The 24,588-nt window shown below is 41.7% G+C and overlaps 1 protein-coding gene across 4 annotated transcripts in view; it reads left to right on the top strand.

Annotated features, from left to right (window-relative positions):
* The window catches only part of Wdr72 (WD repeat domain 72), a 185,623-nt gene that overhangs the window by 21,129 nt on the left and 139,906 nt on the right, over positions 1-24,588 (top strand). For all 4 annotated transcript variants that reach the window (XM_085689386.2, XM_048424310.3, XM_087905376.1 and 1 more), the window contains 12 exons: positions 373-551; positions 5,195-5,301; positions 9,183-9,261; positions 10,929-11,103; positions 11,885-11,961; positions 13,303-13,422; positions 14,573-14,718; positions 15,094-15,190; positions 17,021-17,162; positions 18,228-18,476; positions 20,674-20,894; positions 23,237-23,432. In XM_085689386.2, the coding sequence (XP_085545512.2) occupies positions 399-551; positions 5,195-5,301; positions 9,183-9,261; positions 10,929-11,103; positions 11,885-11,961; positions 13,303-13,422; positions 14,573-14,718; positions 15,094-15,190; positions 17,021-17,162; positions 18,228-18,476; positions 20,674-20,894; positions 23,237-23,432 (1,762 nt within the window). In that variant the 5' untranslated portion in view covers positions 373-398. The remainder of the gene's footprint in view (positions 1-372; positions 552-5,194; positions 5,302-9,182; positions 9,262-10,928; positions 11,104-11,884; positions 11,962-13,302; positions 13,423-14,572; positions 14,719-15,093; positions 15,191-17,020; positions 17,163-18,227; positions 18,477-20,673; positions 20,895-23,236; positions 23,433-24,588) is intronic.

Genomic DNA, 24,588 nt, shown 5'->3' on the forward strand with positions numbered 1-24,588 from the left:
CCCATTGTGTAGATACACCTATGTTTATTTATCTGGTTACCTACTAATTGGCCTGCAGTTTTTAGGTATTGTGAGGAAGGTTGTACATGTAGTTAGCAATCATCCTATAGGCACACCCTGCTTTCTCCGGTTGACTAAGAAGTAAAGAAGATTGGCTGGGTTATGGAGTAAATATGTATTGGACTTTGCAGGAAATGGCCACAAAGACTTCCACCACGGGTGCTCAGATACAGTTGATCTAGAACTCACTGTGTAGCCCAAGTCAGCCTTGAACTTGTGCCAATACTCCCCCCTCGGGCCTCCATTGCTGGAATTATAGATGTGAGCTTCCCCAAATTTAAGAACGATAATAATATACATTGTTTTCCTCAGTATCTCCGTACTTAGGATTCATCCACATGAGGAGTGCTCTGCAGGCCGTGGCCCTCTGGGGAAGAAAAGCTCCTCCCCACAGCATCACAGCCATCATGATCACAGACGACCAGCAAACCATAGTGACCGGCAGTCAGGAGGGTCAGCTCTGTCTCTGGAGTCTCTCACCTGAGCTGAAGGTGCGTCAAGGCCACGGGTATTAAACCTGCGGTGGTCATTCTGCTTCTCATTTCTGCAGTAATGGTAAATGGCTTGCGTGATGGTGGAAAAGGTGTTCACAGGGCAAATCAAGATGCTGTGTGAGAAGTATGAAGAGTGTTCGTCTCCACCCCCAGCTAAGTCTTATCACCCTTTAAGCCGCACTGAGTTTTACTCTTCTCTAGCCTGAATTATATGTGTGAGTAAGTGAATAGACGTTTAAGTATAGTTCTAAAGAAATATGGCCCATTAATATAAACAAAAGGCACTCCTGAAAGCCACTATTACCTAAATGAGTAATATCTTAATTATCTGGACATATCTGACGGGTTAGCCTCCTTGCTATTCTTTGAGTCCCTGCCTTGCTGTGACTTTTTTACAGGCCACATCAAAACCTCTACATCCAATTTACTGTTGTCGCCCGCTGATTTCAGAACCTGACCTCACCTAGTATCGGACCCATCGATTAGCAATTAATTGTTTCTGTCCCGAGTCATAAACATTTAACATATCGGAATAGATATTTGCTTAACTCCAGCAGCTCTAGACCCAATTTGAACAATTAAAGTAATGATGTACTTAAAGTGTACTGCCCTCATTAAGAAGCCTTGTAAAGATCAAAACTATTTTTAGCCTTTAAAGTCTGTCACTTTTAAACCTAAATTAACAATTAATTGTAATTCTATTTTATAGTGTAATTAATTAACACCTCCTATCCCCGAACCCTTCTGCTATAGGACTGCCAAGAGCTGCACTGCAGGCCAGCTCAGCTCAATGTTTATGAACACTTTTCCAAGGACTGGGTAGTGGCGTAGTGAATGTGCTTCAAAATGGTGCTCATATATATCCGAAATATATGTTTTCTATTATCGTTTAAACTCAGACTCCTAAGTGGCCTAAAATGTCTTGCTAATCTTTTTCAATCTTTTTATTTTATATTACTTCCCAGCTGAAGTGGCTGCTTAGCAATGCACAACTCATTACACGCTTAAGAAGTTTGAATTCCTAGCTTCTCATTTCTTCAATGTGTTTCTGATACTCATGCAGTATTTGGTCACTGAGCATTCTGACTACACTCTAATGGTAGCTTGGATGAGTTCATACCTGAAGGAGGACGCTTGTGCTGGTGGCCTTTGAGGTTGCATTATAGGAGAGGCCAGACTTGGCTACTTAGGCTACACTGTGAGGATCCTAAGTAGGTGGCATTCAACAGTGTGGTGTTCCCTTGGAAAGTTCTCTTATGTTCCTTTTAGGAGCAAGGAGCATCTTGTCTTCTTAGGGTTAGAGCAGGGTTCTTTGCAGGAGTCTAGTTTAAGGGACATTTACTGGTATTTTCAGACATTTCCAGTTGTCAAAATTGGAACCAGGGAGACACTGCTGACATTTAGTGGTCCCTGTTACTGTCTTAAACTGCATATGACTGTCTAGAACAAAAGACTTTGCAACCAAAAGCCTGTTGAGCCAATACTGAAGAACTCAGCATTACAGATGTGGAGTGGAATGAGACTCACACTGGCAAGGTGGGAGAAGCAGGTCATTTTGCTTAAGGAAACAGCCTGATCTGCAGCAAGGTGGAAAAAGTCCTGCTGCTGGATCCCAGTGTGAACTAGGGTCAGAGAGAGATAGCTAGGAGAGGGGATGAGGTTTGGCCATGGAGATGTTTTGTTGCCCAGGAAAGGAGGTTTTCAAATCTTCTGGGCAAGGGGAGCTTCTGGGAAGATCTGGGCTGAGGACATGGGATGAGTCTTGGGTTCTGAATGTTGACCGTTAGGGCACTATGGAAAAGTAGTCATGCAAATCTAACAATGTGTAGAGCAAATATGAGACGTTATGTCTTTCTGGCTTTGACTTCTCTGTATGTCATATGAGTGGTATTACTAGAGCTTGTCTTTTGCTACTGACCATAGCCGTCACATGTAAGCTCTTAGCTGCTGCCCCAGTGGCATGTCTGCTTGCCACTGGAGCAATAGAGCAAGAGCTGACATCTAATCCACAGGCAGGAAGTAAGTAGAAAGAAAGAGTCTAGCATGGACTTTTGAAACCTCAAAGCCTACCTCTCAGCAACACACCTCCTCCAACAAGGCCATACCTCCTAATCCTTCCCAAGCAGTTCCCTTCACTGGGGAATCAAGCATTCAAACATATGAGCTTATGAGGACCGTTTCATTCAGATCATCTCAGTAAGGCAATGGTGTTCACTTCAGATCTTTGCTCTGATGTGGACTTTCTCTGGGTGGATAGTGTGTCTGTGATGTGCCTGGAGTCACTGTGGCTTATCATCCATTGGAAAGGGACGGCACCCAAATGTAGTGCCTGGGTACAAGGATGTAGGGTTTTCTTAATTGGAACCTTATGAATTTTCCAGGAAAAATGTAAAGCTAGAATTTAGTACATGATCTTAGTAAACTGTAAGACTTTTTTTTTTAACACAACCATTTTAGTATGATAAGAGATCTTTTAAAATAATTCTGATTATGGCAGAAATAAAGGAAACCATTATATTGGATAGATATGTTTGGTTATCAGTTCATGCGTATGTTTGCATAGTTTAGAGAAAAAGTGGAAAGTGGGTGTTGATCCATGTGAAATATAGATATTTTACTATCCACAAGACGTTTTTTCAAATTATTTTTTGTTCCATTATGTTTATTCTTTATTATTTGTGTGTGTGTGCATGTGTGTGTATGTGTGTGTGTATATATGTGTATGTGTGTTTCTGTGAGTATGCACACATGAGTACAGGTGCCCATAGAGGTCACTAGAGAATTTAGGAGCCCCTGAAGCTTGAGTTTCAAGTGGGTCTTAGCCCATGTGGGTGCTGAGAGACAAATTCAGGCCCTTTTCAAGGACAATTAACTGCTGAATTATCTCTCAGCCCTGTGTTTTTCTGCTCTATAGTTTTAATTTTCAGACTCTTTTTTTTTTACAAAATAGAAATATACTTTTCTTTTCAGACGTGAGGTGATAAAAGAATAGGTACTTAGGACTATACTTTCAAATCACTAGTAGGAAAGCAACACATTGACATTGTAAATGAGTGTTTGGGTTTTTTCGTGTGTAGAAAAATTCATTTTATTTTTGAGGAAGGGAGTCATATTAGGTATTCAAAAAATTCAGTGCTTTATTTTTAAAAGTATTTTAAAATTGGCCCCTAAAGTATAATTTGATATCAAGACAAGACCTCATGTACTGAAAGTACCCGAGTAGAAGACACAGGGTTCTTCATCCCTCACCCTATGTCCCCTGCCATCACTGTGTGTTCTAGTGTGACTTCTGTTGCTATGATAAACAACAGAGCTAGAATAACGTGGGGGAGGGAAGTGATTATTTGGTTTATACTTCCAGGTAACAGTTCATTGCTGAAGAGGTCAGAAGGCAGGAACTCAGTCAGAGGCCACAGAGGAACGCTGCTCACTGTCTTGTTTCCCATGGCTTGCTACTTACTTTCTCACATAGCCCAGGCTTAGGGATGTACCTAAGGGCAGTACTACCCACAAGGGTCTGGGCCCAATCACCTCAATCGCCAATCAGAAAATGCCCTTCAGTCTTGCCTATAGGTCAATCTGATCTGTACAAATCTTCAGTGTGGGTGACTACAGGCTTGTGTCAAGTTAACAACTGATGCAAATTCTGACATCATATCACCCTGGAGTGGTATATCCTGTGCATCATTGGATCTGGCACTCATGATTATTGACTCCCATGGTTTACATTATAGCTGATTCCTTCTTAGTGCCCCTGGATGTGCATTCTATGGGCTTTGACAGATGTATACTGACATACCTTTGCAGTTTGTCATGTGATACAGAAGCATTTTATTGTTCTAGAAATCCTTTGTGTCCCAGAGTCTCCTGCTTTCCCAAACCCGTGATGAGCATCGATGTTTTTACATTCCTAGTTCTGTCTTGTCTTGAGCATCCCAGAGTTGGAGTTCTACGAGAGTGGGCTGTCCAGGGTTCTTTCTTTCACCCAAGTCATGCACATACTTTCAACCTGTCTGTGCAGCTCAGCTGCTCATTTCTTTTCAGGGTCAGCTGACACCTGCTGTTTGCCTGTACCTGTCATTTTTGCTCGACTGAAGGGCAGTGAGGTCATGTTCCCATTTTTAATAATTATGAGTCAAACTGTCTCAAATGTGCATAGGTTGTAGTGTGGCTATGACTTTTCAGTTTGTGAGAGAGAATACCAATAGATGCCTTTCCGGGATTGAGGGTGACCTTCAATGTGTGCTCCTCCTGCCTTAGCCTATTAAGTGTTGGAGTGCCAGGGGTTCAATACCACACCCAGCATGAAATCCTGTCCTCCACAGGCTGGGTTCATCAGGGAAATTCCTGGGCATGAGAAGGAACGGCACTGACTTTGATGTATTCAAAACTGAAATGTTGAGGAACTGGTCTAGTGTTCATCGAAATTTCATGATGGAGCTTAAATGCGAGTAAACAAAACATTGAGAACAACACGTCCCATCATCTCCAGGTTTCCTAGACTGTGCATTCTGTGTTATGTATTAGTGTTCCTGAAACTTGTATATATATAAAAAATTTAACACGTTTAAAAGATGTATTATTATTATTATTACTGGAAGTTTAGAGTTGTTCAAAAACCTAATTTTCAGCATTTTCAGATTTCAGCCAAAGAACTTCTTTTTGGACATTCAGCCTCAGTGGCATGCTTGGCAAGAGCGAGAGACTTCTCCAAACAGCCCTATGTTGTGAGTGCTGCTGAGAACGGGTGAGCGGCGTCACTTAGCTCCATCTCCATTGCCTTCTTGTCCTTAAAAGCTAAGAACGTGTGAGGGAAGTGGAGGAGAAATGGACCCGGGTAAAGTGTTTGCTACTCAAATGTGAGTTCCTGTGTATGGATCCCCGGCAGTCGTGAACAAAGCTGTAACCCCACAGCTGAGGAGTGTGACAGGAGAGCCTGAGGTGTGGTCCTGTCAGTCTAGCGACATTGATGTGCAGGCTTCATGGGAGACCACGAAAGAGCAATCTAGACAAACACCCATTGTTGACCTCTGGTCTCCAGTGATTCCATGCCCAGTGTGGTATTAAACACCTGAAACTCCAGCACTTGATAGATAAAGGTCCAAGGGTCACGTGTTGAAGGTCACCTTCAATCCAGAAGTGACATTCAATGCTCTTCTCCCACACAGACTGAAAGACATGCTACTCCCACACAGTAGTATCCACACAAAAACCTACACGCAGTTGAACACCCACTCTCCATGCATCCCCCACACATGTGTGCTCACACAAACACAAAGACATTCACAAGAAAGTGGAGAAGGATTGAGGAAAAACACCAGTGTGGACCTCTGTCCTCCACACGTTAAAAAAAGCATAAAATAAGGCAGTTGAACTAATCTTAATCTCAATTAAATAATAGGACCAAGTTTTAAAATTAAATTATAGTTGTTGCCAGACAATTGGAAAAAGAATAAGACCAAATAAAACATAAAAGGAAATAAAGTTGGGAAATACATTTGTAAAAATTTAAGTAGTGTAAGTACTTCTTTTATGCCATGATATTTTGTTTGTGATCTAACAAATAAAGCTTGCCTGAAGATCGGGGTGCAGAGTAAAGTCACTAGTTAGCCATAGAGGCCAGGCAGTGACGGCAAGCACCTTTAATCCCAGCACTCGGGAGACAGAAGCAGATGTATCTCTGTGAATTCAAGGTTACCCTGGGCTACATGATATTAAATCTGTCTAAAAAAGAAACAGAGTTCATACAAAGGTGATGCCAACACTTAGGATCACATGCCTTTAACCTCAGCACTAGGGAGGTGGAGACAGGAGTGATATGGCTGGGCAGAGAGGAATATAAGGCAGGAGGAGACAGGAGCTCAGATGCAGTCTGAGGATTCAGTCTGAGTGTGCAGTCTGAGGATTCATAATGATGGGAGCTCCCCTTCAGTCTGAGGCTTCGGTAGAGGTAAAAGGTCTTTCTAGTGGCCGACTGCTCTGCTTCTCTGATCTCTCAGCCTTCACCTCCTCATATCTGACTCTGGGTTTTTATTATGTAGACCAATTAGAACTCATGCAACACTTTCCAAAAAGGAAATGCATCGGAAATAAGTACTAACAAAATGAAGTTGATATCGTGGTATTAATATTTTATGTAGATAAACATACAGAGTTAATGCAGCATGGTGAATTAAACTTAAAGGCAAAAAGCTTTGGTATTGATAGAGAGGGTTTCCACTTGTTAAGAGAAATTGTGGTTGCTAGTGGATGCAAAGTAGGCAACGTATCAGAACTTAGAACAGAGACTTTGCTAGGACACAGGTCCCAAAGACTGAGTGTGTCTCAGAGACGTGTGCTGGGGCTCAGGGCAGAGTTCTGGGCCCTAGTCCCACAGATAAGGGTTCAGTGGGTGTAGCCTAGAGCTCTGTATGTGCATTTCTGACAATCTTAGGCTATCCTTCCATCCTTATGCCCTAGCAGCCACATTTGGAGTCTCCCATGCCCACTCGGGGACAGCTGGAGGAGTGTGAGACTCAGATTAACTTGGGACTTTTACATATGGATAAACCATTCACTGACAGAGAACAAAAGAGGAAAGGGGCTTGTGAATTCCCATGTGCCACACAGATGGGAACATCTGTAGGCAGGTGGGTATGGGGATTTCGAACTCTGATGGGGAAATCTTAGCATAGGGACAGCTATCTAATCTAATCAATCAATCTATCTATACATGTATATGTATATATATGCACACATTTATATGTGTACACACACACACACACACACACACATGCATGAAGACCTGGGAACAGATAACTCTTGAAGGTAAGAGAGTCCAGATTCGGGGCTGAAGCGATCACTCAACAGTGAAGAATGTGTCTGCTCTCCCAGAGGATTCAAGTTCAGATCCCAGCACTCACATGGCTGCTCACAAATGCCTGGAACTCCAACTCCAGAGGACCTCCCCCCTCCTCCAGCCTCTGTGGGCACTGTACTCCTGTGTGCATATACACTAAAGCCTCCCCCCACATATGCATAAATAAAATAAGATAAATCTTTAAAAACTGCTTATTAGAGATACCAGCTTAAAAATAAACTTCAAAGCATATCAGTTTACTGTGAGCTTCTAAAACCCACATATACCAGTATTCCATAATAGCCATGGCATGAGGCTCGCTGGGGTCGCTTTGTAAATACTTTCAGAGGCTTGTGGGTGTGAGCAAGAGTGAGAGACTACAGCGCTAAACTACGTGACTGTGTTACTTTATGCTGTGGGCTACTTAGAATCCAGTCTCTTACCTTTAGTTTCTATACCCTTCATTTTCCCTTAGGTGTGTTATTAGTTGTTTTATTTCTGGGATATATTCTTTTAATTTCTATCTTTCTTCCCATCATTGTTTTCAGCATGCGCACACATGCACATACATGTTTGTGGACACACAGATTTTCCCTCCTGCTTTGTAAAATGACATGCTTTTTCTGGTTATCTTAAAACCTCTTTTGGATGTACTAGTTAAAAACAGAAGGAAGGTCTATGAGTCGGATTCTAGGGCACGCCCTCTCTACTCAAGGCATTTTGGAAAGAACATCCTTTGTTGTGGAAACCCGGACACTGTAAGGCGACTGAGGCACCTCTGTTCTCTGTCCACTAGATGGCAGTAGTGTGTTCCTAGTGGCAACAAGACTGTCTTCAAGAAGTGGCTGACGGTGGGGAATAAAAATCACCCCAGTTTCAGAATCACTGGTTCAGAATATTTGGCTCCTAGTGCTTGATCAGAAAAATGAATCCCTGAAAAATCATCAAATACATGCAAAATTGAACATCATTAGTGTACACACACACACACACACATATTTATTTATATATTATTTTTACCTCAACTAAAGCCTTTCCCCATATTACCCATAAAGCTTGTTTTTCATCCATCTAATTGTTTTTGCTTTTGTATTAAAATTTCCAAAGTCAAAGGGTATTACACCATTCTGATTCGACTGTCCCTAATCTTCTGAACAGAAACCATCTAGGTTTAACATATCTACCTGGTGTATTTCATAGCTTCATCGTGTATAACATGTATTAAGCTAGAGTTTTCAAAAATAATGAAGGTTTTACAGATATTAAGTGTCAAGGTTTGTTTATTTCAGGATTTCGAATTGGGGGGAATCAAAGAAAGAAGCTGGATCAATGATAGACCAAACGTGGCCTCTAGGTGGTGCTGTTTGTTTTCAGGAGAGAGAAGGGGTGGGGGAGCTGCTGCCTGTGAACACAGATTTGAGGTGTTATCCTTCCCAGAATATGTAGTTTAAGCTCATTGAAATAAGTTTCCATGGAGAGACTGTGGTACTGTCCCTCTCGAAGGCCACACGGGCTGAATTCCCTCCATTTGTTGTTAGCCAGAGTGTCCCTAAAGCAAAACATGCAGGCTGTAGGCAGGGTGTCATTATCCAAACAAAATGACCGAGCTACGGTGTGTCAACCCTGCTAATGACCACAGCATTTTCTTGTCCAGTAATCTGTAACAAAAAGCCACACGAACAATCAGGGGGCACCTAAGTGCGTCACTGAAGAAAAACTTGGAGGCACAAAGAATTGTTCTGGCCAACTGTGTGGAAACGGCAGAGAATAACCAGAGTTCTCTGTTCCAGGGAGATGTGCCTGTGGAATGTGAGCAGCGGCCAGTGTGTGGAGAAAGCCACCCTTCCTTACAGGCACACTGCGATCTGTGTAAGTGCACTCTTTTCAGAACGTTCGAGATGCCAAAGCAGCAATTTGTTCATTGCATTTCTTTTTTTATCTGGGGACTTAATATCTTTGGAGAATACTCTTCTTGAATTTTATTTTATTTTTCTTCCAAAATGAAAAAAATATCACCAGTAATCACCTGTTATTTTGGCCTTCCTCTCAGTCTAAAGATACTGGTCAACAACATTTATTCCTGGTTATTTCGTTTCTGTATCTTATCTTTAAAAATGAGTTTCATATTGTTTCACATTTCCTAAGTGACACAAAAGCATCCATGTATACTTGGGAAGATTCAGCTTCAGCAATGCACTATTTTATACAACATGAAACCTTGTCTGGGTCTGAAGAGATGGCTCAGGGATTAAGAGCATTTACTACTCTTCCAGAGGATCTGAATTGGGGTCCCAGCATACAAATCCTGCCTCCAAACCAGGTCCAGGGGGTGCTAGTGACCTCTACTGGCCTCTGCAGGCAGTGCACTCAGGTACACATACCCCACTTCCTGCACTGATGCACAGGTGCAATTTAAAATTGTAAAATTAAAATCTCAGAAAAAAGAAAAGCTCATGCTACACTTTTCAGTCTTAACCAATTTTTTTGGTGGATTCATTGATTTTTTTTTAATTTGTGAAAGAAAAAGACTTAGTTACAATTTCTGTCATCACTTTCCAATCCAGGGGCTTTCTGTTTTCTCCGGTGTTGGGAGTTGAACCCAAGGCTTCAAACATACCAGACGACTGATTTCCCCTGAGCTCTTTCTCAGTCACACTTTCTGTTTTTCAAAGTAGTTTCTGAATTTTGATGTACAGATTACAAATAAAGGAGTAATTTCAGCACCCCTTTGCTATTGAGAGTTTGTTTTTATAGTTTCCCATTGTTTGTGCTACTGGTATCATACCATGTTCACACTCTCCCCTCTTCTTCTAGACCAGAACCCAGTCACAGAGTATAGGGATGGGAGGATATATAATCTATTCTTTAACAGAAATTACTTTCAAAATTTATTTGGTACAAGAATATCTTCTTAAAATGCTTTCACTTCATGCTAGCTTTTAGTAGTATCACTGGGGTAGAGAGCCCAGATTGTTATTGTTTATCTCTAAATAACACTACAGGAATAATATACTAGACATGCTTTGGTGGTCCACGCCTTTAATCCCAGCACTAGGGAGGCAGAGGCAGACAGATCTCTGTGAGTTCAAGGCCAACCTGGTCTACAAGAGCTAGTTCCAGGACAGGCTCCAAAGCTACAGAGAAACCCTGTCTCGAAAAACCTAAAATCAAAAAAAAAAAAAAAGAAAAGAAAGAAAAGAAAAGAAAAGAAGAGAAAAAAAGAATAATATACCTAATACTGCTCCATGATCTGTAGTATTTCTTTTAAAAGGTCTCCACTTTACCATGGAGGATGAGATGAGGGTGAGAGGTAGGGGTGGAGGTGAGAGGGGTGGAGGGGGTGGGGGTGGTGAAGCTAAGCTGAAAAATCAACATGGCAAGAGTGTGGGACTAATGGAGGGAATTGGAGGTGTCACCTAGTTCAAAGGCTGAGGGTAGAGGCTGCCTGGGATTCAGAGAGGTCTTTACACAGCTAGAAGGACATCAAGACTAGCCAGCCATCTTTGAGGTGCTCTTCTTGAAATTCTGCCCCACAGTACTACTACTGCTCCTTCCGGATGACCGGCGAAGGCTGGTTGCTGTGCTGTGGGGAATACCGAGACGTCCTCATCCTCGACGCTGGGACGCTGGCTTTCCTGCACACCTTTTCTTCCTCGCAGTCTCCCGACTGGATGAAATGCATGTGCATCGTTCACTCTGTGAGAATTCAAGGTAACCGTGGGCGTCTCGGGACTCTAAGACTGCGCAGCAGCTGCTTGAGACGCTGCTGAAATTGTCAAGCCAGAGCTGAGAACTCTGTGGCTGTTCACCTTGTCCTGGCGACGTCTCGAAGCCATGTCAGGGGAAACCCAGATTCCCTCCACCAGGGGGTCAACTTATTAAGAAGCCAGCAGGAGGTGAAGACGAATGAAAGAGAAGCTGTTTCTATGACGCAGTTCTCAGTTCTGCTTGCTGAGAGGGACAGGCAGTTGAGCTGTTTGGACTTTCTTCTCCTTTTCTTACCTTCTCCCCCCTCCCCCACGCCTTTCCCTTTTCATTCCTGTCCCTTCAACTTTCTCTTTCTTTTCTTTCCTTTTCCTTCCTTCCTTCCTTCCCTTTCTCTTCCTTCCTTCCTCCCTCCCTCCCTCCCTCTCTTCCTTTCTTTTTCTTTCTTTCTTTCTTTCTTTTCTTTTATTATGGAGCAGCAGAATGGTTTTTTCTGGATATATTACTGAAATTCAGGCTCTATCGTCAGTAATGCTTGAGTGATGTGCAAGTTGGTGCTACATCCCAGCTTAAGTGGGCTCAACATCACCAGCATCTGCCAGGTGCGATGGCTCTCTATTCTGCACATACACAGGGAGTTGGAACATGGGATGAAATCATTCCCTAAATTCAACAAAAATCGAAGCTAAATATATCCTGCTGACCCTGTGAAATCCTTGAGTGGCTGTGGGGTGATAGTGACAGCATCCTGATCCACTGACTGACAGCTCAAACCTTCCTTTCACAGAGGATTCTCTCTTGGTCGTATCTGTAACTGGCGAGCTCAAAGTCTGGGACCTCTCCTCGTCCATCAACAGCATCCAGGTTGGCTTGGAAACCACTCATTTTTCCATTATTTCAATCACTATTCATTGAAAATTTCAAACTATGAGGGTGATGCATGTTCACAGTTGAAGGTCTAAATGATATCTTTCCAAGGGTGGGCACTGAAGCAGTTGAATTGCATCCTTCCAACCATGACTCCATACATAATGTAAATAGATTTATTTACACACACACAGGGGAGGGGTAGAGAGAGGGAAAGATTATATTTTTTAATTTAAAAATTGATAGCAGACATTGTTCTGTCCCCTCTATTAGGACTGTTCTAGGGTATGAGATCTGTAAACAGACAGATGTGTTTAAGGCTCATTTTCCTGGGAATGCCCGCATACCCACCTGCTGCTTCCTAGCATAAGACTAGAGTCATAGTAGCACACAAAAGCAGAAACACAGTATGTGTGCCAGACAGCACCACACAGTCGCTGGCAATTTCTTCGTTGAGAAGCCTAGATACTGTGTTGCTTATTGCTCTTTAGAACCCCACTCCCAGTACTATGAGAAGCTTACTGCAGGTTTTTTGTCCTGCACTGGCTATGCTGTGTTTCTTCAAAGCATCTCTTGTATTGCTTACTGTTGACAGAAGTTTCTGTCCCACCCGGTCCCACAGCTGTTCGTCCCAAAGAAATACACAGAGGTCTACTATATTAATTAATAACGGGTTGGCCTATTAGCTCAGGCTTCTTATTAATTAATTCTTACGTCGTAAATTGGCCCATTATTCTTGTCTGTGTTAGCCACATGGCTTGGTACCTTTATCAGTGAGATGATATTCATCTTGCTTCCTCTGCATCTAGATGACGACTGCAGACTGAACTTTGCTCTTCTCAGAATTCTTGTTGCCCTGCCTCTACTTCCTGCCTGGTCACCCCACCTATACTTCCTGACTGGCTATTGGCCAATCAGCATTTTATTAAAATACAAGTGACAGATCTTTACAAAGTACAAGACCATTGTCCTCCAGTAGCTTACTTCTGGTTTTAGTAATCAAGACCCTTCAGGGTTGGTTTGTTGCTGTTCTGATTTTTGAAATTTTACATCCCTCCCCTTTCTGCTCTGTCTGGTAGCTGGTAACTTTATATTCTCAACGATTATCATGGTTCCTTGTAGAGTGGTATTTGGCTGACTGTCAGTAATAAGTCCTTGAATCTTGCAAAGTAATGTTTAGATCAAAACACTGGAAAGGAACCTTGGATACTTTCCCCTGTACAATGCTAGGAAGGGCCAGTGTCAAGCATGTGAGAAGGACTACGTCTTCTGTCTTCTGTTTATATGTACATTTCCTGGAATTTATATTCAAATGTTTCTTTTTTTTTCCTTTTAAAGGAAAAGCAAGATGTCTATGAAAAAGAATCGAAGTTTCTTGATTCCCTGAACTGTCAGACGATACGATTTTGTACATATACAGAGAGACTCCTGTTGGTGGTATTTTCTAAATGTTGGAAGGTATTAAAAATACTGGTAATGGGCAAATGAAATGGCTTTCTTGTTGAGTCCAACAATGATACTATAATTTAAATATTGAAAAAAAACTCCTTAAGGTAATAATGTTAAGACATGGAATGATTAGTCTTTTCTTCCTGTCTTATTGTTCTGTGTTCCATTACTTCGCTCCCAAAGATATTGTATGTGGACCAATACATTCTAGTTTTATCAACAACAAATCATAGTAATGTTGAAAATAATTTCTGGGGGTTGGAGAGATGGCTCAGTGGTTAAGAGCATCGATTGCTCTTCCAGAGGATGGGTTCTGTTCCTGAAAACCACACAGTGTCTCACAAATGCCTGTGACTCCCTTTCTAAGGCATGCGAGGTTTTCTTTTGGTCTCTTTAGGCACTCATGCATATGACGCACACATGCAGACAAACACTCACACATAAAACAAAGGCAAATTATTAAAAAAAATTGCCAAATTATTTTCTATTTTTGTTTTTTTTTTGAGACAGGGTTTCTAAATTATTTTCAAAACCAATGTTTGCATTTTGCTTTTAGAAAGCTAATACTTGTCACTTATAGAGATAGATCATATTTCTGAATTTTTTTTCTGTTGTATCACTACCATGTTTTTAGGGAGTATTCTTTCTCTCCTTGTGAATATAGTCAGTAATTTCTCCAAGAGTAAAGAAAAACTACAATATCATGTTTATTTACTTTAATGTTTCACACAGCTGCTAACAGAAGTCTGTCTGACTTGTGACGTAAGATTTAAAGTATGCCAGCTAACTAAGGATTTCTACTATGCAAACATTTTATATATAAGAAACTTTTAAGCGCTGTACTGGGACTACTCATATGGAAAGAATAAAACTATTTAAAAATGTAGGATTTGGGCATCTGTGCTTACAAGGCACATGATGGGACAAGCCAGTCAGACAACTCTATCCACTGCAACTTACTTTGGGATAAATGAAAAAGAGTAAGTCTGAGTGAATCATAAAACAATATCTTCATCCATGAATACAGTATGCTTGCTTTTAATATTTAATAGGTTGTAACATTAACTTCATCATAGTCTCGATGAGCATAATTATTGCTAATCCTCCTGGCAGAGTCTATTTCCGGGCTTTGTTTATGTGGATCTGCAATGTCCTGCAGGTTTACGACTATTGTGACTTTTCCCTTCTGTGGACGGAAGTTAGCCGAGACGGACAGTTCTTTGCTGGTGGAGAAGTTCTCGCTGCGCACAGGATCCTTGTTTGGACAGAAGACGGTCACAGTTACATCTATCAGCTGCTGAACAGGTGGGCTCAGATGGGAGCGGCGTTCAGAACATTCAGGTAGAAAATGAACTTGGGGAGGTTTATTATGGAAAAGTCTCTGCGTGCAGCCCCTGATCAAAACCCAGAACAAAACAACTTTGGCACTGGAAGATTTACTCCGGGCTTGCAAGGCCTCCGCCTTTGTACAACACAGCGGGGGATGAAGGCCTGAGATTAGCCATGTAGAACTTGTACAGCTGGTGCGGTGCGGGGCTTTCAAAAAGTCATTCGTAATTATTAACCCAACAGTTTCTAACTAGAGTTTAGAAACTTGAATGGTGCCATCCGGCTTTTGAAAAGTGGAAGCAAATAAAGGACCCTAAGTTCTAAATTTCGCCTCTAATTTTCCCCGCGCAGTCGGCTTTCCAAATGCATATGCCCTGCCGATGGCGGAGTCCTCAAGGAGACCATCTACCCTCACGTCCTGTGCTCCACTTCTGTGGAGGAAAACAAGGTAAGAGAAGAAAAGCGGCCCCAAGCCTGCTTCTTGCTTTGTAATAGACTCAGGCGTGCAAAACGGAAACCAAAGCATCAGATCAAGTTTGTTAAGGAGAAAATCAACTTCGAGAGTTAATGGCTACTGGAGAGAAAATGCCACCCTTAAGAATTGTTGATTGATACAACAATGCCTATTCATTACAGGGAAATTACAAGTGTGGGAGAAAATAAAGCAGATCTTAAAATTCTAATTTTACCACCATAAATATTGACTGTTCACCGACTGTAGCAGGGAACAGTTCAATTGTTGGGAAGTTGAAAGAACAGTACGATTAACACTTACTTGTCCTTTACCTAGATGCACCAGTTATTAGAATTTATTGTATGGATTCCCTCAAACACACGCACCCGCATCTCACATTTTTTCTCTGCTCTGTTTCATACAACATTCTTAACATTTTGATACACCTATCCCAATTCCCAAACCATAAAAGGGTGTTGATACTTTAAAAACATTAATAAAAACTTGACTATACATCAAGATCATTTTCACACATGCTTAGCTATTCTTGCGAGTAAATTTTCTCTTCAAATGAGAGTAATTAAGGTTGCTGGCAGATGGTACAGAATGTAACTGTGAGCTTCCTCCTTGGCTGAACTATACCTTTGACAGTTGACCACATCTGAAATCTAAGCAGTTTTTTTTTAAAAATTCTGGTGCTGTTATTCAAAATGATTTTTAACCTGTAGAATCATCCATCTGTTAATTATCCAAAAAGATGCTTTATGAAGAGAAAGAGTTTTATTTTAGTGGAGTATCAACATGAAAGTATGTGACTATGAACAAAATAATCATTTGCTTAGTTAGGCAGCAGAGTTCCTGGAAGCCCCATAGCCAGGACGCCCCTTTAAGGTTTTGTTGCAAAGTCATGGTTAAAAATCTCTCAGCCAAAATGAGAACCCCGTGTGCTGCTGGAACAGAAAAAAAGAAAAAAAAGAAAGAAAAAAAAGAACAGAAACAACAAAAATTCAGAATTACAGTATGCATCAGGGGGCATTTCTACACTCCTTCACAGGCAGAAGCAAAGCCTTGGCTCAAAGCAGAGTTATGGCTCACTTAGAAAGGCATTTTCATTATTTTGTAGGACCTGCCATTTTCTCCCTTTTGACTCCAGAATGAATTTTTACCAATGCAGTTTTTCACAGAAACCAAATGTCACTCATGAATTTCTACCTAACAAGCAAATATCCAAGCTATATAATATCATTGTTTTAAAACTGGAAAAGTGGGGATGGAGAAATGTCTTAGCAGTTAGGAGCACAGGCAGCGCTTCTAGAGGACCTGGGGTCTGTTCTCAGCACCCACATGGTGGCTCACAACCATTTGTGACTCCAGTTCTAGGGACCCTGATGCCCTCTTCTGGTCCACAAGCACACACATGTGCACAAATAAATATAAAGATGAACACTCCTACACATAACATAGAATCTCTTTTAAATGGGAAGTTGCCCAGCTTTGATTCTCTAAGTATGAACACACAAACAGGTGGGTCTTTTGCCAGTGCCATACCCAAGGTTAGATCCTTATGTCAGCTCTCTGGAGCTTAGCCTGTGAGCTCATGTATAATGTTTATTCAAGGCTCTTTATTTCTTTTACCTAAATCATGGATGATTTTATTTAATTCACTTGCAGATTTTGAAAGAGCGGTGAACAGATGGAAAAGGTTTAGTTTGGCTTTACAGTCTTGCTTCTCTCTTCCCTGTGGTCAGAGTATTACCATCTCACCTGTGCCATTACCATATCATGACCATATTACCTACACCACATTCACGTTTGCCTTTGCAGAGCCTGCGTTTCGTCATGGGCTACATGAATGAACGGAAGGAGCCTTTTTACAAGGTACTTTTCTCTGGAGAAGTCTCAGGAAGAATTACATTGTGGCATATCCCAGATGTCCCCATATCTAAGTTTGATGGTTCTCCTAGAGGTAAGATAGTTTTGTCCCCCACGGCCCAATGCAGTGTCTCATTAGACAGACCAAGCTGGCCTTGAACTCAAACTCAAAGAGCTCTCCCTGCTTCCTCCTCCCAAACAGTGGATTAAAGCTGTGATCCACTTGCCACTTTCCATTTCTTTTTTCTTCTTATTTAAAATTTTGTGTATATGCCTGTTGTGAGTATATGCATGCAGGTGCAGGTTCCCACAGAAGCCAGTGGTGTCTGATTCCCTCTGGAGCTGGGGTTAGAGGTAGTAGCTGTAAGCTACCTGATGTAGGTGCTGTGGATTGAAGTTGGGTCCTCTAGACAAGCAGTACACACTCTTCATTGCCGACCTGTTTCTCTAGCCCCCAAAGTTTCAGTTTCTGGTCTTGTTATCTGAAAACTAATCGTGATCAATTCAGAGACTTTTACATTGAGTCATAGAGGACTTCAAACAAGAGCAGTGAAGAGTCTTCACAGATGCTTGCCATTAGATACTGTGTTAACTAAAGACTGCTAATTTTACAGGGTTGAGAATCACCTGGAAGACACACCTCTGCGCGTGTCTCTGAAAAGTCTCTAGACCAGGTTAACTAAGGTGGGAGGAAGGGTCTCAGATGGGGACAGCACAATTCCATGAGCTGGAGTCCTAGACCAAAGGAAGAGAGCAAGCTGAGCACCATGTTCATCTCTTTCTTTCCTAAGTGCAGACGCAGTGTGAGTGCTGCCGGGAGCTCCCATAGCCGTGACTTCCCCACCATGCTGGACCATGCTCTTGAACTCTGTGCTAAAATAAATCCTTCCTTCCTTAAGTTTCTTTTGTGAGACATTCTGTCAAGCAACCAGGGATGTAATACCAATATAAGAACAGATGTAGTTTAAGTTTGTGGATCTGATGCACAAATACAGCTAACATAATTCAAATGACCTTCAGCTGAGCATCCCAAGAGTTACAGACCGGCGTTCTGAATGTGGCTGAGCTTTCCTACCAAAAAGATGACATCTTTACTAGACTTTCTATATCTCTTATGAATAAATAAACCAACTTTTCCCCGTGCGTGTGCTCCTTTCAGAAATTCCAATAACCACCACCTGGACGCTACAGGACAATTTTGATAAGCATCAAACAGTGTCGCAGAGCATCGCAGACCATTTCTCTGGGTCCAGAGATGAGATGGGAATGACAGCAACCATCACCTCATCAGAGTACATTCCAAATCTTGATAAGCTCGTCTGTGGCTGTGAGGACGGGACCATTTTCATCACAAAGGCTCTGAATGCTGCCAAAGCAGGACTTCTAGAAGGGGACTCTTTATGGAAAGGTGACTGATTTTTTTCCTTCACCCATTTACTTAAATTATCTAGCCTTCTACGGGCTAGCCAAAAGAGACTCAGAGGCCTCAGACCTTTGATGGCATTTGCAGATAAATCTGTGCATGATCTAATGCTAAATTAAACATATACATAGGTTTGTGAAGGCTTGAGCAGAGAGTTGTACAGTCCCACCAGAAGCTTCTCGTACCACTTTAAAGGACACTGTACATAATAGTTTCATTATACTTACTGAATTGGTATGCCTAGGTGTGCATGTACACATGCAAACTAGCACACTGTGAGCAGTGTTTTTATTACCAAAAACAGATGCATTCTGAGTTATTATTGAATAAATATTAATAAAATATTTCTGGTGCTCATTCTTCATGAGCTCATTACAAATGATGAATAATAATCAGAATTTAGGTTGAAAGCCCTTTTGTTAATTGATGCCTAAGCTTTTCAGCCTTTTGCTACTATGGAAGGTTTAGAATTGATTATCCTTGAATGACCACATCAATATTAGTTTGTGATTTTGATTTTGAAAATTAAGCTATTCGAATGGTTCCATAAAAAACTTGTATCAGTATATACAGGAATACCCAAATAATAACCTGTGAAATTGCAAGTGTTCCCCCAAATGTTGACCACCTTTTGCATTTTAAAAACATTTAAATCTTCACCAATGAGGAATAAAATTGTATCTTCCTATATTTATTTGTATTTCCTAGTAATGAAGTCTGTGCTCTTATTCCTCTCTTTGCATGATGACAATACCTGCTAAATAAATGTCATTATACAATGAGTTGTCATATAAGGAGAGGGAAGATTAGATGGGGTGGCAACTTTAGAATATCTAGTAAAATTGTCTGCCCGTGGCTTTTTTCTTTTCCTTTTTCTTTTTGAGAGGTTCAGCTCAGGGCATCACGCATACTCGATAAGCATTCAACTGTGGAATTCCTCCAAATGAACCTCTTTTCTTCTTTCCCTGCAGTGCTGGGGATCAAACCTAGGGCCTTCCACATCCTCAGTGTTGTTGTTGTTGTTATTTGTTTTGTACAGTTTTCAATTAGAACCTCATGTAGTCTCCGTTCTTTTCTCGCACTTGAACCACTCACTGAGTGTGAGTGACTTGCGGTTGGCGGCAGCGGAGTAAATGGCAGCCATGCCAGGAGAGATAATAAGTAGGTAAACAGCTGCCATTAAAGAAAGCGGCGACTGGGGACATTTTAATCTAGGCCGATTTATCCTAATATCGAGAAAACAAACAGAAACCGGCACTTGACTGACAGCTTCTGAACTAACGTTCATCGCAGCTTGCTAAGGTCAGAATATGAAGCAGAACAAAATAACAGATCTTTGAGGAGATTCTGTTTCAGTTCAAATAATGCACGTGGCAAAGGGTCGCCTCTAGTTTGGAAAATGTGAGTGGCAATGGAAGGAGCAGCAGGGGCTAGTGGCAAGGGACATGGTTCATCAGGAGACCTGAATTCCAGTTTAGATCTGTCTTGGAAGGTCACTAGCCCACATGCCCACATGCCCATATGCCCCCAGGCTTCCCATGCTTCCCAGGCGCCAGGCATTGTGCCAAGAATATATTCACTTCACCCACCAGCCTGTCCAATGTGAGGCTGATTACTGCTCGTACCTTAAAGAGGTGGGTAGAATCTGTGAGTCAGAAGAAAGGAGCAGATGTCCACAGCTGTGGCAGCACATGTAGGAAGTGATTGGCTCACAGGTAAGGTGCTGACTCCTTCAGTACCAAAGCTTAAACATTGTGCCTCGCTTTCGACAGAAGGAGTTGATGACCTATTCGAGTCTGGTATCCATTGTCTGGAAGCAATGGAAACGAGGTAGAACTTGACCGTTTCAAACATCTGTAGAAAAATGTCCTGTGGCATTTGCTTTTCTTCTCTGTTAAATTTAACTTGGCCGCTCAAGTGAAGAAGGGGTAAGTGACTAGTTCCCTCACACTATAGCATGTCAGCAGTCATCAGCAAATAGTTTTGAATGACCAAGCTTCCTGCCTCGGTCAAAGCTTGGTCTAGCTTCAGAGGAGGCAATTAGCTCTTTGAGATGGTATACCAAGGCTGCCGAGTAATTTTCTTAGGCAACTGTGTGCATGTATTAAAAACGTGTGAAACGAAAATCTTAGAATTACCTTAAAAGTAACTTTGTGATACTTGGTGTCTGGCCACTTTCCAGATCCCCCCTGTCATACACTTCTCAGAGGCCATCACCAGAGTGTGACTTCGTTACTTTACCCTCACGGCCTTGCTTCAAAATTAGACGAAAGCTGGATGGTGTCTGGGGATCAAGGCTCCTGTGTGATCCTGTGGGATATTTTTAGGGAAGAAATTCTGCACACGTTCTCTTTGGAAGCTGGTCCAGTAACAAGACTTTTGATGCCACCAGAGAACCTGAAAGTAAGTGAATATAGAGAGTAAAACCTAACACACAAGTTAAAAAGCAAACGACAACAAAACCCTGTATTCACACAAGTAGAAAACAAACAAACAAAATACGCACATTCTGTCTGCCCACAGTTAGCTAGCTGCTTTGGACAAGTTTGCTTCTCACTAACTTTTCAATATGGTTTTTATTTTTGTTATAATATGTCACACAAACGATGCTGCTAAAGTAAACATTGACTCAATTATAGCTTTATAAAAATACTCTTAATAATGCATGAAGTAATCATTTTTTCTCCTTAGTTCTGTCCTAATTTTTTAAAAATAGTTTCAAAGATTATGCAAAAGCGAGTCAAAGAATGTAGGAATATATAAATTAAAGTTTAGCTTTGATTTCCTTAATAAGCACTGGGTGAACATTTGACAAATACTGAATTTCTAAAAATCAATCTGTGAGGAAAAGGAAATATAGATAATGCTTGTCCTCTCATGAGACATCAACTTAAATTCAGTTATTAACAAAAAGTTGAGGTCCTTGTTAAAGTGTGAACTAGATTTTGGGGCAAAAAAGGTATATGGCAATTGTAGATAAGGTGTTTGGTAAGTTATATTGGCTTATAAAATTATGTCCATAGAGTATAGACATGGAGAAACTGACACTGTATTTTGGGCTAAGACATGAAGAAACGTATTTCTCGATCACTAAGGATTAAACTAAACAGTAAAATGCTGTTTCAGAAACTTCTAATGTGGAATTTGGAATAATGTGGAATATATTTTATTCCCAAGGTTCTTTCCTGCTCCTTTCAATCCTTTTCTCTTATCTGCTCCAGGACAAAAGTTCAAGTCTGTCTCTCTCCCGTTCTCTTAGCCTCTTGCTCCAGCCACAGGTGATGTAGCTGCTAGGACCAGAATCCAATCAAAACAAGTCAGATACAAAAGGGATTTATTGAAAGAATGTAGTGGACATTAGCAGGGGGCTCAATAGAACTTAAACTATGAATTCAGAAATATTGTTTCTACCTCCAAGACATACTGTTCTAAAATTCTGCCTCTTTTCCTATACACCATTTCGTCTTCTAACTTTCAAATGTTTAGGAAACAGGGTTAGATCAACCCAGTGTGAGTCATCCAGCCTGTGTTTATGCATGACCATTTGATTTATATTCTTGTGTTTGTATATGTGTGTGTGTTTGTGTATGTGTGTGTGCTTGTGGATATGTGGCTGGGGGTACGTGCATGTGTCTCTTTGTGTATCTGTGTGTGCCTGTGCATGTTTGTGTGTGTGTCTGCATGCATGCATACATGTGCATGTCTGTGTGCTTGTGTGTGTTTCTGGATCACTTGGAGGCTCACATTCCAGGAGCTGTGGAGTATAGCATTTCTCCACAAGGTAGGATATCTGGGGAGCTATGACATCTGACCCATTCTAAGGTCTAGCCTTCAGATGTATCACATCTTCCATTTTGTGACTTTGTTTTCCCCTCAGGATTTTTTTAGTTTCCTTAAAATTGGTGGGGGGGGCATGCTGCCCAGTCTCTGCACAGTGACTGGCCATCAGTGCTCCAGCTACCATTTTGGATAGGTCAGCAGCCCCCACATGGTACTAAGGATTAATTCAGGGCTGTGTGCATGCTAGGCAAGTGTTCTTCACTGCTGCGTCCCTGCATCACTTCTTAACTTTGTTAATTTTTTTTCATTTTATCAATTAGTTTCCTAAGTTGGGTGGTGAAGGTGACCACTGATGACTTTGACCCAAGTCGTCAGGGCTGTAAAACTCCTTATGCCCTTGTACTTTCGAGGGAGCACCTTCAGCAGCGGCCATCTAACGCTGGCCTGTTTTAGACTGTGTCTGCACTAAGTTTCCTGTTTGGATTAGAAACTGTGGAGTTCTGGGAACCGAACCAAATCACATTTTGAGGCTTTAAGTGGAGAGTCTCTGCTCTCGATACCCTTGGGCCTAAGTTTGTGTTCACAAATAGCTTCTTTTTGTGGTGACAAATGAGGTCTGGGGTTTATTGTGTTCTGCACTGTTTCCGACATCAGCATTGCTGCCTGCCTCTGCTGAGTGATGGGAACCCTTCACTGTCTTACAAGAGGATCTGGCTGTGCCCTTTCCCTTTCACGCCTGTCTCGTGACCTTTCTGGTGAGTTGGGGAGTTGAAACTCTGCTCTCTGTCTACAGCTGATTCATGAGTGCCCTGTGAAGAAATTCTGTTTAATGCGCAAATGCATTCTTGTAAATAGGTACTGCAGAACAGTGTGTGCATGTCTGATTGTGGGGGGCGGGGAGGGCTAACTCTCTCATTAGGTAGCATACAGCTTTTTGCTTCTGTAAGTCTCTTGTGCTTCTACAGGTAAGTGACGAGCAGATCCTCTGCTGTGTGTGTGGCGACCACTCTGTGGCTCTCCTTCACCTGGAAGGGAGACAGTGCCTCCTGCGCGCCCGGAAGCACCTTTTTCCTGTGAGGACCGTCCGATGGCACCCAGTGGAGAACTTTCTAATCGTTGGTTGTACAGATGACTCTGTCTATATCTGGGAGATTGAAACAGGTGAGCAGAGAGGTGAGCCCTCGCTCTCCTTTGTCCGTCTGTCGGGGGTGTGCAAGCGTTTGTCTGGATGGAAAGTTCCATACCTCACACAGTGATGACCTCAGTTGTTTTCACTTTGGGTTGGGCTACATTTATAGCTGCAGTGGAAGTGTGGGAGATAAAACACGGTGGCCGAAGTCAGATCCTGACCAGATGATGATTAGCTGACAGGGCAGAGCTCAGGAATGAGCCGGATATTTCTGGAAGCTATAAATAAAAACATAAGTTATCTACTTTAATTATTAACAAGAGAGAAATTTAGTGTCCTACTGGTCTCAAATTATCATTAAATTCTGCCTTCTTCAGCACAGTCACCAACTCAGCAACATTTTGAGCTAATTGATGATGAGTAATAATGGAATATAATTAATTATAAAAACTCCAAAAAACTTGAGTCAGGGAAACTGAAGACTAAGTAGTTCAACTGAACTTTTTCATATCACACCAGAGGGGTTGTGTGTTTTGAACACTGAAGGGATTTTCTTTTTCTTTTCAAGTTTGATTAGGTGTCTGGAGACAGAATAACAGATTTCAGAAAGGCCTGGAAACACACCAAATAAAGGAGGTGTAATTACCGAATATGAGTCAGCACCCATCTCTTGGGAGTGCGTTCCACGGGACCTATTGCATGGCTTTGATAGATCAGCAGTGGTAGTTTTGAGTTGGGTGTTGTTAACAGGCTGGGGAGCTCCTAATATAGTTTGGACTTAGACTTTGCCCAAAGAATTGCAGTCTTCTCTCCCTTTGACTGTTGTGGGCTAATGATGGTGATTTGTATACCAGAGTTTCGAGTTTAACAGCTCTGATGGCTTCGGTGTTCATTTTCTCATTTAATCCTTACAACTTGTGCTGTAGAGAGGAGAGATCCTAGTCATTACTGTACTGATGGGGCACGCCACGCCTGCTGTGTGAATATGCACAATTGCATAGCTAAGGAGTAGGAGACAGTTCTAGGTCTCTGGTGACCCTTCACACAATAAATCCAAAAGCATGATAATTTTTATTTTATCGCTTTTTTCTTTTCTTTTATGTGTATTATGCCTAGGTATATGCTTGTGTGTCTTGTGCGTTTAGTACCGGAGGAGGCCAGAAGAGGGCATTGGATCCCAAGGGACTG

The sequence above is a fragment of the Myodes glareolus genome, chromosome 4 (assembly GCF_982192425.1).
Source record: "Myodes glareolus chromosome 4, mMyoGla1.1, whole genome shotgun sequence".
Taxonomy (NCBI): Eukaryota; Metazoa; Chordata; class Mammalia; order Rodentia; family Cricetidae; genus Myodes; species Myodes glareolus.